Raw genomic sequence first — 18,475 nt, 5'->3', positions numbered from 1 at the left:
GGGGCGGTGAGGGGCGCTCAGGGGCCGCGGGGCCGGCGGAGGGCGGCGGGCTCGGCGCAGTCAGGCCGCGGAGAGGCGGCTCCCCCTCATTGTGTCCGCCATCTTGCGGCTCCGGCGGGGCCGCGCGGGACACGCTGGGAACGGGGGGTGCTGAGGGGGCGGGCGCGGGGGCTGCTGGGACGGGGGAAGGCGGGGTGGCCAGCGGCCATATTGAGTGTGGCAGGAAGAGCAGAGAGGCCCGCGCGCTCTCGGCCCGCCGCGATTGCCAGCATCTGCCACCGTCCCCGCCGCTCCCGGGGCCCGAGGTGGGAAGGAGCGGCGCAGGGCATGGTCATGGTTGAGCGGCTGTGGCGGGGCCGGGGTTCGTTATCCGTTATTTACCCACCCGCCCGTGCCGATTGAGGCGTAGGGGGCCGGGTTGAGGGCATGACGTCATCCCGTAGAACGGGCAATGGCCTCGCGCCTGGGGGAGGCCGTGACTTCCGGTGCGGGGCAGGGCGGGCTGCGGGCCGTGAGGGGCCCGGGGAGCGCGGGACGGCCGCGCCCTGTGCGGGGTGTCCCCGTGTGATGTTGATTTGAGGCGTCTTACGGGGTTTCCAGTGGAAACTAGAGAGAAACGCACCGGTCGGCAGCCGGCTGAACGTGAGCCCGGGCGTGCCCGGGTGGTCTAGAGGGTCAGTGGCGCCTGGCCTGTACCAGCCATAGTGTGGCCAGCAGGAGCAGGGCAGTGATTGTCTCCCTGTCCTGGGCACTGGCGAGGGCACTCTTTGAGTGCAGTGTGCAGTTCTGGGCCCCTCCGTTCAGGAAGCACATTGAAATATTGGAGCATGTCCAGAGAAGGGCAGTAGAGCTGGGAAAGGGTGTGGAGCACCATCATGTGAGGAGCAGCTGAAGAGCTGTGGGTGCTTACCCTGGAGAAAAGGAGGCTCAGGGGTGACCTTATATTCTCTACAACTTCCCCAAAGGAGGTTGTAGCCCGGTGGGGCTTGGCCAGCTAACCAATGACAGGATGAGAGGACACCGCCTCAATCTGTGCCAGGAGAGGTTTAGGTTGGACATCAGGAAGAATTTCTTCACAGGAAGGGTGCTTAGACGCTGGGATGGGCTGCACGGGGAGATGTGGGGTCACTGTCCAGGGAGGTGTTCCAGGAAAGGCTGGCTGTGGCCATATGGGGTCAGGGTGGCACGGTGGTGCCGGGCCATAGGTTGGACTCGGTGTCTCGGGGTTCTTTTCCAACACAGGGGATTTTGTGCTGTGCCGGCATCTCGGCAGAGCCCGGCAGGAAGAGCCTCAGGGCAGCCCAGCGTCAGACTAGGGAGCGGCAGGAACAGCCTCAGGGCAGCCCAGGTGGCCAGGGAGTGTCAGTCAGCTCCCTCTCCTTTGAAACACACTGTGAACACTTTCTCACCCTTCCCCTCCCACTCTCAGCCCAGCAGTCAGCACATTTTTATTTCCCAGTAATCTTTATTCCTCTAAAAACTTGTTGGCAATATTACAGCAACACCACAGCTGTAGCACCGTGCTCCTACACCACGTGGGCTCTCAGGTAAAGGTGGGCAGCACACACTTAAGCCTTTGAGAAACACACCGTGGCTTTTGAGGATGCTGCTCCAGTACACACACCTTGGAACTGCTTTTTTTCTATCAAATCCTGATGACAGGCTCAGTGTGCATGTTTTAGTGTATTTTTTACCTTAAAAAGCTGCTCTTGGACTATGAGTAGCTGTGAAAATTTCACCCCACGAAGTTTGCTGCTATTTTAAATTTAGAAACCAGCAAATCTTGTCACTTTGATCCCCCAGAAACACAATCAAAAGAAAAAAAAGAACTGTAGATGCCTTCCTGAACGTTAATTGCATTTCCTCTCAAGGTGTCCAGAATAGAGTTTGATTTTGCTTTTGGATCCTGTTGCCCTCCTGTGGTCAAACCTCAGCAAGTCCAAGGACTGTTAAAGCTCTGCACGTCCTTCAAATGGGCTCAATTATTTTGTGTGCATTTATTTTTGTCTGATTAGTGAATTGTTTCTTTTCTCAGAGTCCTTGTCCTCGCTGTTTGCTTGCTGGAGCTCCCACTTACATGTTTGAAGATCTCATCCTCTCACACTGCTGTGGGTTTGGCTCTCAGAATGATTTACCTTTTTTACTTTGAAACAAAGTCAAGACTTTCACAGGGGAGCCCAGGGATACCAGAACATGCCCTCATTCCTCCCGAGGGTCTGGGGTCAGCTGCCCTTTTGTTAGGCCAGTTCAATACCCACAACTGATTTATTTTCCTGTGATAAGAGGGTTTAGAAAAGCTGGGAATGTCGTGCCTCCTGCACACTCTAAATTGCAGGATCAGAGCCTGGATTATCTCCTGCAGGCCCGGAGGTGACTCACCAATAACATCATAAGACAATTTACTTCAAAACACCTACAATACTTAGCTAAGTTTTAGAGTTGTATAACACCGTGGGTTGTTGATTTGATATTTTGTCACTTCCTTTTTATTCTTCTGCCTTTCTTCCTAATCGTTGGAACTTAGTTTGTCAGTTTATACCAAGCTGGAATTTAGCTGGCAGGATAATTGGATCTCCTAGAAAAATGTCATATTAAGTAGGAATTATGGATAATGCCCCTGCAAAATTAGTTAATGGAAAAAACGTTTAATTGCTGCTTGAGTAATATCGATCAAATGCAGTTATTCTGCCTATGCATTTCTGTATTAGATACCATGGAACCTGCACAATACAGGCACTTGTGCTTGCTCAGCAGCAAAAATTCACACTTCTCCCTGCTGAGGGCCCTGAGGCTTCTGTGGGCCCCGACCTTGAGTTTATCCCAGTTCCTCTGGAAGGTGCCTCCATCAGCAGTTCCCCAAACTCTGTGCTGCTCCCTGGGTCCCTAATGAAGCTGTGGGGCAGCACAAGCACCAGCAGAGCCCCTGCTGATGACCAGCTGTCAGCTGGAGCCCGAGCCATGCTTTCTGCCCTCTGAGCCCCTGGTCAGGCTGGTGTCCAGCTGGGATTGCCCAGCCCACCCTCCAGCGTGCTCACTGAATGATGTCAAAAACCTCAGCAAAGTCCAAGCAGTTCACATCTGCTGCTTTCCACCTTCCCCACAGCCTCTTGTCTCAGCCCAGAGGGCAGCTGTAATTGTCATCCTGTGACTGATTAAGATTCCTGGCTCTTTCTCCTCTTATGTTATTTCCAGCTGAGGAGCTCATAATTTTCTGCTATTAATCCCAAAGACCATGACCTTGTATTTCGCAGCACTGAATTTCAACCCCTTTCTACTATTCCAGTCCTCAAGGCTCGCAGCTTTTCATCTTCTCTAGAATACTGTGATCCTTCCCTGGATTTTAAATGACTCTCATCTTTGATGGCAAGTTGACTCAGAATAGGGAGCTTGAGAAATTACAGCATGAAAGGAAGTAAACTTGGCATGGGCTTGGCTTCAGGGTAGTAGTGTTCTGTGTTGAGCTACAGAAGAATTTTTAGTGAAAAATTTTTCTTCCTTGCAATCCCCAGAGCATGGGAAAATCATTTCCAAAAGGTATATAGGGAGTGAAGGGAGTGTGACCTAGAAAAGCTAGTAAGATGCATATGTCAAATCCAGTTAATTTTTTTTTGCTAATGATACTGATCTATATATATAAAATGCTGAATAGAACACTTATCTTCCCTGTGTTTGGCCTTAAGCCACATTCCCCATCAAAGGCAGAGAGACCCTGCTGACACTTTCCTGGTGAGTAAATCAGTCATGAGAGCAACATATTTCTTTTCCGAGCAACATATAGAGAGCCATGTACTGGAAACTAGGACTCCTGGCTTTCCCAGAGCTCAGCATATTCTTCAAACAAAGGTATCCAGGCTCCATCCTACTTTCTCCCTTGCCTGCCTGGCAAACCCTCTGGTCTCATCATACTGCTGCTGACCACCCTGATACTCTTTCCCACTTATGGATGCAGTGAGAGGGGGCAAAGGGCCCCTCACCCTGTCCCTGCACACCCACTCGTGCACTGGACCCTTCATAGCTGCCCATCCTTGCTGCAGACATCTTCTCTTTTGCCAGATGTGAATGAGGCCGTGCAGTAATTTTATGCAAATCCATGTGCAGATTAAAAAATTAATCAAATTCTGAAATTTTCATTTAAAGAGATTAGTCTTGAAAAATCCCCCATCTAATCCTCCCAGAATAGTGACTTGGAACAAGCCTTCAGTGCGTTGTTTCCCTCCTGGGTTTAGTGCATCTCCTGGAAAATTTTCTTGTAATGCTTTTGGGACCATGTGGAGCAGCAAGCTTGGGTTTGAGCAGGGCTCACCAGGCGAATTAAAGTTGATATATCAAATGATAGAGGAGATGTGTCAGTAAGTGGGAACAGGGGAGTTTAAGGCAGTAAAATCTCCACTTTGTTGTACTTCATAGGTAAATTCCCCTGGTGATGCAGGAGGAATTGCAGCAGGGAGCCTTGGTGAGCCTGTCAGTAATTTACATGCTGAGAGGCCAGGAAAAAGTCACGCAGCAAGAAAAACGAGGAACAAGAGACACTGCTAAAACTTGCTGTGTCTGGGAGTTTACTGCTGTAATCTGTCTCTTAGAGCTTGAGCTCAAAATTATCCTCCAGCAACTGGGGTTTGATCCAGTGCTATCTCAAATATTTTCCTAGCCCCTCGGGGATTTTGAAGCTGACCCTGTAGAAGGTGTGCCAGCCACCAGTCCTGGAGGAAATCCAGAGGTATCCTGACAGCGTTGAAACTAAAGTAACTTAGGTCCCTGTTCTCAGTTAAATCATGTATTCTGGCACAGCATCCTCTGATCTCACAGCACCTGAAATGCTCAGGATGTCTGTGTGGTTGGGTTGGCCTGCAATAAGCTCAATTGCCCCAAGTTCAAAAAAACCACAAGCCCAAGATGCAAATCCTTGAACAAACCTCCAACCACAGCAGCTGGAACAGCTCAGCTCTGCCCAGTGATGGCAGACTTGCCCCTAGAAGGGAGTAAAGGAGTATTTTTCTAGCTTTCAAGTACCTGCCATGGAGTGAGGTGCTGGCTCATTTTTCTCACTGCATGGGCATGGCCAGCTCATTTGTTCACTGTTTTCTTCCCCAGTGTGCCTCCAAGTTTATGGCTCAGACTCTGCCCTGCTATGTCCATGCTTTTGGTCTCTTGCCACCATCCAATTTACTTGGCAGCTTTACCACATTTCTGCCCCTACTGCTGGATTCTTTCTGTCTCCCTCTGACTTTGGCTCCTTGCCTGCAGAATTGCTTTAATTAAAAAGTTAATGAAAGGTAATGCAAACGAGCATTTTGCCTGTATTTTATCACAGTCCAGCTCCTTCCCCTGCCTCTTTCCCAGAGAAGGTGAAAATGAGAAGCTGGGGTTTTGCTGCATTTTGGTGAGAGAGCTAACAGTGGAAATTTCTACAGGCTTAGGAGGAGCCCTCTGAAGAAAGGGCTTATAATGGTGTGTGTAGATTATTATAAGTGCGTAGATTATTCATGAATGAAAGCTGAGGAAGTTTTCATTTAAAGGGGATTAATCTAAACCCCTTACAATCCTCCAGCTCTCTTTGGAACAGGCAATTCTTAGCATCATTTTCATCCTAAGCTTAGTGCAAACTTACAGAAAACTTTTCAAAAGAATATATCCCAGCTCCACATTATCCCAACCAGGGACAAAGGGAAGGTGTGAAACCTGAACCTCACTTGTGCCTATAGCTTGTCACCTTATATCCATACAGAAGAGGGCTCATTCATCCTTAGGTGATTTTCCTGAGAAACTGGGGAACTAAGATTAGTGCATGAAGTAATATGAGTCACATCATCAGCCCCTTCTCCCAGCCCAGATTCCTCACAGCCAGCAGTGGGAAGAGGAAAAGGCAGGGATGTGAGGGTGTCATTTCCCCTCGTGCAATATGTAGCAGTTAACAGGCAATTACACCACTTCTAAACCCACCATCTGGGGAGGGAGCATGAGAGCTGCCATTTGGGTTATTTTTCTTTCCACTACTGCCTGTGTTTTGGGGTGATATTCAGTTCTCTTGATCTTGTTTTTAAAGCCTTAGTAAAATGAGTAGGAGTTTTATTTTTTGTTAATATCTACAGTGGATTCCATAGCACTGATTTATAGCTGTTCCCTGATGACATTTAGTACCCAGTGCCTGAGACTGTATAAATAAATTACATAAAAAGGGATTTGTGGTATCATTAGCAGCACCCCCATTCCAAGGGGAGTCTCCAGTGAGCCTGTGTGTCTAATCAGAGCTGACAAGGAGCAGAGTCACACACTGAGACATCCAAAGCAAATGGATCTGTGCCAAATTCAGCTCTCTGTTGCACTGGCTTAAAGTTGGATAACCTCAGAGCACTAGGGGGTTTTACCCTGTATTTACTCTGCCTTTACACCTGTGCTCTGAGATCAGTGCCAGGCAGTGAACCCCAAAATCCTGAGGTGCAATAGAAAGGCACTTGCTGGCTCCCACAGGCTCTGGATCAGGCCTCGATGGTTAAAATATAATCTGAGTTCAGAGTGCAGAAAACAGATTACATGCCTGCTATTGTACTGAAATGCTTTCCAGAGTAAGCATTAGCAGTATGTACACAAGTGCCAGATGAATTAAGCTGACATTTAGTTTTTCCACCTCCAGTAGGAGAGGACTGCCTTTAAAGAACTCCTGCCTGCTGTGTGGTGTCTGGAGCTGGAGCTGCCAGGAGGGCACGTGTGACAGAGCCACGGCTGCAGGTCTGCTGGTGCTCAATTTCCCCTGCAGGTCTGCTGGTGCTCAATTTCCCCGGGCTTCAGGGTCAGCGGCGGGCAGAGACATCAAGGCAGAGACAAAGCCTGTTAAAAACTTTGGGGCTTTATTTTCTTCAACTCCCCTGCCTCCCTTTAAGCTTTTCTTCTCCAGCCTTTCCTGCAAACCCTGTATTGCAGCTCAGACGAGGTGACCTGGGGTGTGATGTGTGATGCACCTCTGCTTTGTAGCACCTTCCTCTGATTGCACAGTGCCCGGGGCCAGGTGAATCAGAGCCCTGCTGGGAGCAGAGATGCTTATCTCAGTTCCTGAGAGGTGCAGGGCTGACCTCACTGCGGCCCTCAGTTACTCTGGCCCTCACTGAAGTGGGGTCAGTGGTTTCAACTGCTGCCATGAAGTTTAAGTCTAGTAACAAAGTGGTCAGGGCACCCTGTCTTTTGTTCTCCTGTCTCCTCGTGGTTGAAAAGCCAGTCCTGACAGCACCTAAAGGGAGTACACATAGGAAGTTAATCTGCCTTGGCTTTAAAATCTGTTCCCTAAGCAATGAATCGTTTACTACTATCCTTGTTCTTAAGGGTCTTTCCCCACGTCAGTGATTCTTGGGGTTCTTTCTCTGACAAACTTTTGATTCTCTTTATAGCCTTACCTACAAGTCCCTTGTCCCAATATTTCAGAGTGTTCCCAAGTTTCAATGCCTGAGAAGGTGTGTAGAGGTTTTCTCTGTAGATCTTTTGGGTCCCTGCAGCAAAATAAGACAGATTTAGACCCAGAGGAGCTGTTGAAAAGCTTGTCCAGCTTAATGATTAACACCTTGCAATGCTAGGGAGTGTCAGGACAAAGAGACCTCTGGACTCCTGAGCTCTCCTAAAAGAAGCCCTTGCACAAAACACATCCATTTACTTGAGAGAGGATTAACTCTCTCTCAGGGAATTTCAATGGGTCTGTGATCAAGTGTGTTGCCCTGGCTGCTTCAGCCTCCTGGCACCCTGCCTTAAATGCCATGAGCAGGAGAGATGCAGATCACAAGGATCTTTGATCCTCAGAAACCAGCAGTGAACTTGCTGCCAGTTAACAGGAGGAAGGAGAAATGCTGGGAGGGAATAGATGTGTGTGTGCCGGCAGGGGCCACCTTTCCTCTGTCAAGACAAGTATCTGCCCTTGAGCAGCTGAGATTTTTTGGTCCATGCACAGATCTGTTGCAGATAATGCTAATGCTCAGTGGAGAGCAGCTCAAATGAGCTTTCACAGACACGGCTTTCACAGACACTTTGCCTGGATATGAAGTCTTATTTGGGCTCTAAATGTGATTTTAATGGATAATGAGGAGTAAAAGAGAAAGGTAAATTAAGCCTTGTGTTAATTTGTTGTTTGGTGAGGAAACCTCATTACTGGTCTCTCTGTGGCCACCAGCAGCAAGGGATGAGGCAGCCAGCAAGGCTGCTGTTTCTCCTCAGTCCGTGTCTGATGCTGCAGGGACACATGGGGCAATGCACAGCCAGAGGGTGACATCAGCATTTGGCTGGCATGGGGAAGGGAGTTAATGTAGTGAAAAGCTGTTCCACCCAGATGCCCTGCTCTCTCCTGGACAGAGAGCAGCTTCCACCGTTTGGAAAGGTGTCAAACGCTAAGCAAATAGAAATGATGGCTTGCCAGTGGCAAATCTACAGTGATGGAGGAGCTGGCTGGCAGAGCTCACCTTCCCTGCAGGAGGTGATGAGATTGCAGGGGAATCACAAGCTGACAGATAGTTTGAATGTGACACTGTCCTTCCCTTCCTCCTGCCTGGGGAAAAGTTAGAAAATGCTGCTTGTATGACACCTTAATCTAGGGGAAACAGGAGCTAGAGTTCCACAGTTCATGTTTTGACCTCTCTGTTCTTTCAGTGACAGCCCCGTCTCTTCTACTAGCAAAAGCGTTCACTTTCCCTTGCAGGTCGGAGGCTGCTGGCTGTTTCAGCCCTTGGTGCCTTGCCAGTGGTGGCAGGAGTGCAGAAGCCACCCCACAAGGCAGAGGGGCTCAGCCCTGGCAGCCTGTGCCCCATGTCCCTCCGCGAGCACGCGCTGTCCCTGTTCCGCGGCGCCCTGGGCACCGTCCGCCCCGCTCCCATGCTGAGGAGGGCTCTGAAGCTCCAGGGAGAGGGGAGCCCTCAGCTGCTGGTCAAGGGCCAGGCCTTTCCACTGAAGAGGGACCACCTGTACCTGGTGGGTTTTGGAAAAGCTGTTCTGGGGATGGCTGCAGCAGCAGAAGAGATCCTGGGAGAGCACCTCACTCGGGGCATTATCAATGTGCCGCTGGGGATCCAGGAGAGCCTGCAGCGAGCAGGAATGCAGTAAGGACTGTTTCTGGGCAGTTTTGGGGAGCAGGGAGGAGGGGTATAAGCTGCCAGATTTTTCTCTGTGGGATATTGCTATGAACACCTTAAGTCCTTCTGAGCTGCCCTTGCTTTGCTGCCCACCCCATCCACCCCACTGTTCTCATCTTCGAGCACCATCACATCCCAGTGACACCAGTAATGCAGCTCACCTCTTGTGCTGGGTGTGCTGCCTCTGGCTGTGGGGAAGAGACACTCAGCAAAAGCCTTGTGTCCTGGTCACTCCCTGTATGCCACTGGAACCCCAGGCACCTGCAGGTGACAGCCTGGCTGCCTGTGTGGGTGCACAGATCCATGCTGTAATTGCCTCTCTTACCTCACCAGGGAGATGCTGCTGAAGCCACACAGCAGAATCCAGGTCATCGAAGGTGCCAAGAACAACCTCCCAGATGCAGAGGCTCTGAAGGGAGCAGTTGCCATCCAGGAGCTGGCTGAGGGGCTGACTGCAGATGACCTGCTCCTTGTGCTCATCTCAGGTAGTGTGGGGATCCCAGGGAGTGGGATCTGCTGAGGCCCCCAGCTGCCTGCCCACCCCTGACCCTGCAGCAAGGGAGTGCTGTGCTGTGCCAGCCCCTTCAGCACAGACACTTGCACCTCTGATTTTTCCTCTCCCTTCTGCCATCCTTCCTCCAGGCGTGCAGCAGGGAGAGCACAGGGCTTCCTGCTGCTGCCTCCCAGCACTGGAAAGAGGCTGAGCTGCAGAGGCTGGGTCCTGCAGCTGTGCCACCACAGTGAAGTGGCACCTCTGGGCACAGCCTGGCAGCTGTTCCCACCTCTTGGCAAGGAGACACTTTCTTCCTGCCCCCTCCTTACCTTTGGGGACGCAGACTTGGAGAAGCAAGCACTTGGTAGATTTGCATGCTCAGCCTTTGTGCAGGAGCGTGAGTCTGAAAGCTGAGCTCTGGGACTGACTTTTCCCAGGGCTTGGCTCCTTCTCAGCTAGTGGAAATGAGGCCTCCAGGTAGCACACAGTAAGCTGCATGCCTTGCAGGGGCAGCCCTGCACACCCCCAGGGCCTGGCTGGTGGCCCCCAGGCTGTCCCCAGATCCAGGGCTGTGCAAGAAGATGCATCAGAGGGATGCAGTGACATCACCTCATCCTGAGCTCAGTGGCAGAAGCATGCAGGGGCTTGGAGCAGCTCTGCAGAAAGGCCTTGTTCTCCTCTGCTCAGTGTTTATTCCCCTGTGGATGCTGCAGCCTGATCCAGTACAGAGAGAGCAGTGCCATTAGGCAAACACCCAAGTGACTGGAAGCTGGCTGTGCTTTCTGGGGATTCCCCTGGGCTTCCTCCTGTCTTCTGGCTCCAGGGATCTCCAAGAGACTCCTCAGCCCTTCAGGGAGCCTGTGCAGGATCTCCCCGTGGCTGTGACTCCCTGTGCATGTGCACTCCCACACAGCAGCCGGTCCCCAACTGCTCCTGCCTCTCAGCTAGATCCCTGGCTATTGACTGAAACACAGGCATTTGCATTTGTTTTTCTTGCTCATCATGTTTTATTGATGCTGATTTGTCTCAAACCTCTGAGCAGGCTTTGCATTTTGACAGTAGCATTCAGCTGTACTTCTGTGCACGTTCACTCTGTGCACAGACCTTGCTCTTTCCTCCTCTGTATTTTCAATCCATTCCACTTTTCCATTAGAACCTTTCCTTCTTTTCCACATTTCCAGTGCCTGCTTGTGTCAGACAGAATTCCCAGCAGTGAAGCTATCACCCTGGACTCAGTGTGTGCTTTGTCCTTTGCAATACTGTCCCCCCTTTTCTCTCCTCCCAGGCCTGGATGAGTGCAGTTCAGCAGTTTCCAATCTTGCTGCATCCCTAGCCAGTGTTTTTACACACTGTCCTGAATAAATGGAGCCACCACAGCAGGCAGTGTCCCCATGTGGGCAGCACTGGCTGCTGTGTGATCCATGGAGGCCATGGCTCCCTGCTCACACACCCAGGTGACCCCTCAGTATCAGTGTGAGGAGCCAGCTGCAGCCCAGTGCAGAGGTGAGGGTGGGTGCTGTCCCTCTTCTGTCACCCCCACCACACTGCAGGCCTGTGGTGCCCCCATGCAGCCAGGCTCACACTGCCTGGGTGAAGTGTAGCTGCCTGCAGAGAGTGCAGCACAGCAGGATTCAAACCCACCACTGAAGATGACTGAATTCCCCAGAGGTGTTAGCTTAGGTCCCCAGTCACCTCTGCCTTCCCTCCAGACACCGGTGAGGGAAGAGAAAAGGCTAAAGCCTTGCTCTCCTTTGTCCTCCTTCTCCTGCTATCCTGATGTCCTTGCCATCTCTTCTGCGTCCTAGGGGGTGGATCTGCCCTCCTGCCTGCTCCCATCCCTCCCATCCTCCTGGAGGAGAAGGAGAAGCTCACAAAGCTGTTGGCTTCCCGAGGAGCTGCCATACAGGAGCTGAACATTGTCCGGAAGACTCTGTCCGTGCTGAAGGGTGGAGGGCTGGCCCAGCTGGCACATCCTGCTCAGGTAACCAAGGGAAAGCCCCTGTCTGCCCAGACATCTCCCATCTACCCTCAAAACACTGGTTTAAATCAGCTTGCCAGGTTTTTGTCCATACTGAGTGAACAGCTTTGCACACTGCTTTGGGGCTCTCTGGCTGAGATTTCACTTTGGACAGAAACTCTCAGGGAGACAGAGCTGGGAGAGTGGGAATTCAGACTTGGGAAACATCAGCCATCCCATCATGCAGACCCCAGCCCACAGCCAGCAGGCACTTCCAAGTGTTGGTGCTTCAGCACAGTACTTTCAAGGCTGGCCCTGACCCTTGGCTCCCCTGGGGGCTGTTCTCAGCATGTCCCATTGCTGAACCCACACTAGGTTGGGCCTGACAACTGCAGTGTCACAGGTTACATCTTCCAGCATGATAGTCCAGCTTCAAAGGGGACTGTAAATCTGTGGGTTTGAGAAGGGCAAGGTGACACTCACAGGTCCATAAATTGAAAATGGGTGAAGCCCTACCCTGTTTCCATCTGCTTTGATGTGGGGATGGCACTCAGAGCAGTGCTTATGCCAGGGCTCTTTTGTGGTCACCTGTCTTTGCCTCCTGCAATAATCTGTGGGCATTTCTTTCCACAGGTGGTGAGTCTCATCCTGTCTGATGTGATAGGTGACCCCCTGGACATCATAGCGAGTGGGCCCACTGCTCCCAGCTCCCACAGTGTCCAAGACTGCCTCCAGATACTCACCAAATACAACCTGCTGCACAGCCTGCCCAAGTCAGTGGAAATGGTCCTCTCCAGCTCTCCCACCAAGCCCACCGCTCCAGAAAACTACTCCCACGTTTCCAACATCATCCTTGGCTCCAACAGGCTGGCTCTGGAGGAGGCCAGGCACCAGGCTGAGGGCCTGGGCTATGCAGCCCTGGTGCTGAGTGCAGCAGTGCAGGGGGAAGTGGGCAGTGTTGCCACCCTGTACTGCCAGCTGATCCAGCTGCTCTGCCTGGGCTTCAGCAGCCTCGCAGAAGGGCCCCTGGGGGACGAGCTGAGGGGCAATCTCCTGCAGCTGGCAGCAGAGCTGCAGATCCCAGGCTTGCACCTGGAGGAGTTTCTACAGGCCCTGAGAGGATTGGGGCCTGACAGACCAATCTGCATCCTGGCTGGTGGAGAAACCACGGTCCAGCTCCAAGGAACAGGCAAGGGAGGGAGAAACCAGGAGCTGGCCCTGCGTGTGGGGCTGGGGCTGCACAAGGCCCAGGCCACAGGAGCCAGCAGCCCCCAAGGGAGGTGTGAGATCCTCTTCCTCAGCGGGGGAACAGACGGGCAGGATGGGCCAACGGAGGCAGCAGGAGCCTTCTGCAGCCCAGGGCTGGTGGCTGAGGCACTTCAGGAGGGCCTGGATGTGGAGGCCTTTCTCAGGAACAATGACTCCTACACGTTCTTCAGCCAGTTCCAAGGTGGGCATCACCTCCTGGTGACAGGCTTGACAGGCACCAATGTCATGGACATCCAGGCCATTTTAATTAGAGCCACGGAGAGATCATGAGAGCTCCCTCTGCAGACACCCAGATGCACTTAGTTAGGAGCAGGAGTAAATGAGAGCACCAATGCTGTGGACAAATGCAAACTACTTAAATTAGGGCTCACTGTTGAGGCTGCCAGTGTCTTTGACAGAAAGAATCCACTATGTAGACACATGAGTGAATGTCCACAGCAAAAACAAGCACTTCTAATTGGTGGGATCAGAGGAAGGTAAGGGGTCACATTACAGAGAAAGAAACTGGATTTAAGGCATGTGACTGCTCCAGCTATAGTTAATTTAAGAGATGTAGGGAAGTTGAGGCCATTTGCAGAGCTACCACGGAGAGCCCTTGCTGCACTGTTGCACTTAGAGTGCCCCCAGCTAAGAGCAGCTCAGCAGTGGGGTTTTAGGGGTCCACTGGAGCAAATTACAGCAAGGCCTGCTCACATGAAGCATGGAGCTGCTGGGGGATGTGCTGGGAAGGGGACACCCAGCACCTGCTCCACAAGCCAGCACAGTGCCCTGCAGCTCTTCCCACAGCAGGGTACTGAGATGACAGAGACCCCAGGCCCAGCAGGATGCACAGCCAGGAGTGTGGCTAAGAAGCACACTGGCAGAGAGAAGTTCTTGATACTGGCTGGGTGGCACAAGCAGTGCACAGTGACAAAGAGGACAACATACCTTCCCTGTACAGTGTAAGGATGGGGATGAATGAAGCGCAGTGACAAGCCAGCTGTGTGGAGTCCTCCTCCAGCCTCTTTCCCTCCACAGCAACATCTTCCCTGCTGGTCCCTGTTGGGAGAGCCTGTATGCCAGCAGCATGTATGCTATGAGCTTTCATGGTGTTGTTTTCCAACTGTAGAAAACTGTCATGCATCCAGCCCGAGCCACTGACCTTTCCTCTGCACTGAGGCAGAAGTTGCTGTCATTCTGATTAACTCTGCTAATTCCACAGAACAAAAGACAAGGAAACCTTCGTGCTCAGCTCTCCTGACCCATACTGCTGAGCTGATCAAAGGGCAGATCTGCCAGAGCTGTGCTCTGACAGGGAGCTGCTCCCCCCACATGCACGAGGACGCTGTGGTTATCACGTTTTTGTCACCTACTGCAGTGTGGTATGTGGGAGAGCAGAGATGAGCTCGGTTTCCCAGGACAGGGAGCTCACAGTGGGGCAGGATTTCAGGAGGGCTTTGCCTGCAGCAACAGGCACACTGACGGTTTGGCTGGGTATTCAAAGGGCTTTAGCTCAGCAGCCAGTATGACCCAGCACGTCCAACTCCTTTTGAATATCCGTCTGTTTGTTACAGAGCCTAAGTGGGAGCTGAGCTCCTTTGAAAATCCAGCTCTAATGTAATAGGACACGCTTGACTCAGACTCTTTCCAGACAGACCGACCTACTCCGTGTGCCTGATCTCATCGCGTGACATAAATACACCCTTGTGCCAACAGCCTGTGGTGTCTCACTGAACAGTCACTTGTTCTGCACCCCACTTCAAGGTGCATCAGAGGGTGGGGTTTTGTGGAGGATGCAAAACCTCCTATTTTGGTTTTGAAGCCAGTACCTAACAAGTAGGGATATCAGCAGGACCATCGTGGGGCCTGCTGACGATGCCAGGCTGGCAGCTGGACATTCTGGGCTACAGCCCAGGCTCAGAATAAGGCACAACCATGGGAATTTCAAAACCCCACTCTTGCCCGGTGGTTTAAACTCATCCATGCATCTCATTTGTCCTCAGAGTCTGAAGGTCTTTTGTAACATGCCTGAACTTGCTCACAGTGGCAAACAGCTCCCAGATCTGCTGGGGAAAATCTGCCAAGCGTTACAGAGCTCGCTGTGCCCCCGTAGTGTCAGGGCTGGTTGTGCAGGAGAAGCTGCTTTGTGCCCTGTGTTTTTCTCCAGAGGTCGCTGGCAGGTCGCCTGCACCGTGCCCAGCAGGGCAGCTCCACGGGGCACTAACATGGGCAGCCACACAGCCACGAGTGTGGGCAGCAGCCAGGACAGCTGGGTGAGGCTGGCTCCACACTGCTGGGTGCTCCCTGGGCCATTCTGCTGGCTCCACACTGCTGGGTGCTCCCTGGGCCATTCTGCTGGCTCCACACTGCTGGGTGCTCCCTGGGCCATTCTGCTGGCTCCAGAGTCTGCTGGGTGCTCCCTGGGCCATTCTGCTGGCTCCACACTGCTGGGTGCTCCCTGGGCCATTCTGCTGGCTCCAGAGTGTGCTGGGTGCTCCCTGGGCATTCTGCTGGCTCCACACTGCTGGGTGCTCCCTGGGCCACTCTGCTGGCTCCACCCTGCTGGGTGCTCCCTGGGCCATTCTGCTGGCTCCAGAGTGTGCTGGGTGCTCCCTGGGCCATTCTGCTGGCTCCAGAGTGTGCTGGGTGCTCCCTGGGCCATTCTGCTGGCTCCAGAGTGTGCTGGGTGCTCCCTGGGCCATTCTGCTGGCTCCAGAGTGTGCTGGGTGCTCCCTGGGCCATTCTGCTGGCTCCACACTGCTGGGTGCTCCCTGGGCCACTCTGCTGGCTCCAGAGTGTGCTGGGTGCTCCCTAGGCCACTCTGCTGGCTCCAGAGTGTGCTGGGTGCTCCCTGGGCCATTCTGCTGGCTCCAGAGTGTGCTGGGTGCTCCCTGGGCCATTCTGCTGGCTCCACAGGGTGCTGGGTGCTCCCTGGGCCATTCTGCTGGCTCCAGAGTGTGCTGGGTGCTCCCTGGGCCATTCTGCTGGCTCCAGAGTGTGCTGGGTGCTCCCTAGGCCATTCTGCTGGCTCCAGAGTGTGCTGGGTGCTCTCTAGGCCATTCTGCTGGCTCCAGAGTGTGCTGGGTGCTCCCTGGGCCATTCTGCTGGCTCCAGAGTGTGCTGGGTGCTCCCTGGGCCACTCTGCTGGCTCCAGAGTGTGCTGGGTGCTCCCTGGGCCACTCTGCTGGCTCCAGAGTGTGCTGGGTGCTCCCTGGGCCACTCTGCTGGCTCCAGAGTGTGCTGGGTGCTCCCTGGGCCACTCTGCTGGCTCCAGAGTGTGCTGGGTGCTCCCTAGGCCATTCTGCTGGCTCCACAGGGTGCTGGGTGCTCCCTGGGCCATTCTGCTGGCTCCACAGGGTGCTGGGTGCTCCCTGGGCCATTCTGCTGGCTCCAGAGTCTGCTGGGTGCTCCCTGGGCCATTCTGCTGGCTCCAGAGTGTGCTGGGTGCTCCCTGGGCCATTCTGCTGGCTCCACAGGGTGCTGGGTGCTCCCTGGGCCATTCTGCTGGCCCCACAGCATGCTGAGCCCTCCCTGGGCCATTCTGCTCCAGCAGAATGCAGAGTGACTCCCTTTCAGGCTGGGGTGCCTGGCAGAAGGGTCACTTCAGCAGCACACCAGTGTTTCAGCCTGGGCACACTGCCACCACTGCCACAGGGCCACCACAACCCCCTGCCCACAGCTCTGCCACACTGCTGAGCACCACCCTGGACTTGGAGCTGCTGCTTGTGCTGCCTCCCAGTCAATTCCAGAGGACCTTGGGCTCGTGCTGGCTGGCTTCTCCTGGGAAATGCCTGCTCCAGGTAGCCCCAGCAGTGTCCTTGCTTCCTGAATGGTGGCTTTTCATAACGATTAAAGAGTGTGTGTTGGGGAGGAGAGAAGTCTAATAAAAGCTTTGTTGAAAGGATGGAGCTGTTTGAAGTGCATTTCCCATCTACCTTTGCTTGGCTGCCATATATGGATTTTTGTTCTTGTCCTTTCTTTCCTAATGAGGAGATAACAGGCCAGGGGGAGGTTCAGCAAGAACACCCAGGCTACAGAAATACTTCTCTGATGCTTCTGCCTGGATAACTCAAAGCTCCATTTCCAAGGGGTTGCTTTGGTGGACCCTGTGCAACTTCTGCCAAGGGACAAAAGGAGCACTGGAGTGTGCTCAGCCCTCCCAGACAAAGCAGCATCTTATTCCTCTGGACAGTGCTCAGCAGGGAATTGTCTGCTATCACTCCAGCCCAAGGCCAGCTCCCTCTGACCTGCAGTGCCTTCACAAAAGGTCAAAAGGCCCCATGCATGAGCCAACATACCTTTGGGCCCCACTGGCCAGGTTTAACAGGATTTGTGAGATAACACAAATCTTAAGACACGAGAGAGAGCATCGCTTACCTGCCTGGTAATGATTTGCCTCTGGGCTGGCAGGGCTTGGCAGGAGCAATGACTTTCCCATTGGAACTCAAGTGAGTCACCACAGCTGAGCAGGCTTTGCAGCTTGTCCTTGCTGTCCTGGATGGGATATTGGCCTCATGAGAGTAAAGCTGTGCAAATAAAGACACCAGTGTGGAGCAGCCCCGGTGTGTGGGCTGTGCTGGGACCAGCTGTGTGCCACCCTGGCTCTGGTGCTTGTGCCTAAGGAGAAAAGTCACAGAGAGAGAGAGAGTGAGGACAGTAAGAGACACAGGGGCTTGATGCTCCCTTCACTTTTTATCAGGAAGCAAAACTTCCTACACCAGCTGGCCTTCAGGAAGGAGGCAGGTGGGTGAAGATAGCCAGCAGCTCCCCGGCCATATCCCTACACATGGGCAGGGGACAGTGGGTGGGGAAAATGTGCTCAGATGCTGTGTGGGGAGCAGGTGAGCAAAGTCTGGGTATGTTCAGGGTTGATTTGCTCTCCCAGGTCGGCAGCTCGTAGCCAAACAGGGCTAACGGCCGGGGGAAGTAACAGCGTTATTAACAGCACGAGCTTCTGGCAGTAAATTAAAAATCTTGGCTGCCGCCCTTGGCTCTGCTCTTGCCTCTTAGAAGACATTAATATCACAGCTCCCCAGCATTCCCATTATCACTTCATTAAGGATCCAATAATGATAAATGTGGATGGTTTTATTTTGCACAGAGCCTGATTAATGGCCAATAATTCACTAGGTGTTAATGGGGCCCTTCCTTTATGGAGGCATTGGAAGGGGCTGCCTTTCATCTCCTCCACAAGCCACAATTTTCACCATTTTCGCTAATGTGACAGATATAACACAAACCTTGCAAGAGTGGCTGAGGCCTCTTGAGAAACCTTGAAGAGCATCGTGCCTGGGGCAGCCCTTGCTGTCGTGGCCATTCCTCAGCATCTTTTTCCTCTTTTTCCTCTTCCTCCTCCCCTGTGCTGCTGGCAGTGCCTGCATATCCCAGGATATTTGGGGACAAAAGCAGAGCAGCAGTGCAGTCACTGAGGCTCTCCACACAGGTGTGGTGCAGAAGGGTGTTTGTGCGCCACCCTTGCAAGGGGGTGCAATGCAAGGAGTGGGCTCGTGCCGGCCTCACCCCAAAGCAGCCTGGCACCCCTCATCTGCATCCCAGGAGGGCTGGGGAGCCTGGGATGCAGGATGAGCTCAGGCTGAGGCCAGCAGTCCCCCTCCAGCCCCCGGGGACAGCTCTGGTGGCTCCTCTGAGGCCGGCTCCCGTGGCACAGGGGCTGCT

General features: G+C 53.1%; 1 protein-coding gene across 1 annotated transcript; it reads left to right on the top strand.

Annotated features, from left to right (window-relative positions):
* Nucleotides 1-226: 226 nt before the first annotated feature.
* GLYCTK (glycerate kinase) lies at nt 227-14,515 on the top strand. The gene is made up of 5 exons (XM_058032011.1): nt 227-305; nt 8,672-9,068; nt 9,435-9,586; nt 11,400-11,575; nt 12,185-14,515. Exons 2-5 carry the CDS (start codon nt 8,779-8,781, stop codon nt 13,088-13,090), a joined length of 1,524 nt encoding a protein of 507 aa, XP_057887994.1. The 5' UTR covers nt 227-305; nt 8,672-8,778; the 3' UTR covers nt 13,091-14,515.
* Nucleotides 14,516-18,475: the final 3,960 nt, after the last annotated feature.

The sequence above is a fragment of the Melospiza georgiana genome, chromosome 11 (genome assembly GCF_028018845.1).
Source record: "Melospiza georgiana isolate bMelGeo1 chromosome 11, bMelGeo1.pri, whole genome shotgun sequence".
Classification (NCBI taxonomy): Eukaryota; Metazoa; Chordata; class Aves; order Passeriformes; family Passerellidae; genus Melospiza; species Melospiza georgiana.
Note: the sequence above shows the minus strand (reverse complement) of the source record. Positions and strands in the feature narration are given on the sequence as shown.

What these genes read in the sequence shown, in the direction of transcription:
- GLYCTK (XM_058032011.1), top strand. Translation starts at nt 8,779, where the DNA reads ATGTCCCTCCGCGAGCACGCGCTGTCCCTGTTCCGCGGCGCCCTGGGC. An exon ending in CTGCAGCGAGCAGGAATGCA is followed by an intron (nt 9,069 to 9,434) that starts GTAAGGACTGTT and finishes TTACCTCACCAG; the next exon opens with GGAGATGCTGCTGAAGCCAC. An exon ending in AGCTGGCACATCCTGCTCAG is followed by an intron (nt 11,576 to 12,184) that starts GTAACCAAGGGA and finishes TTCTTTCCACAG; the next exon opens with GTGGTGAGTCTCATCCTGTC.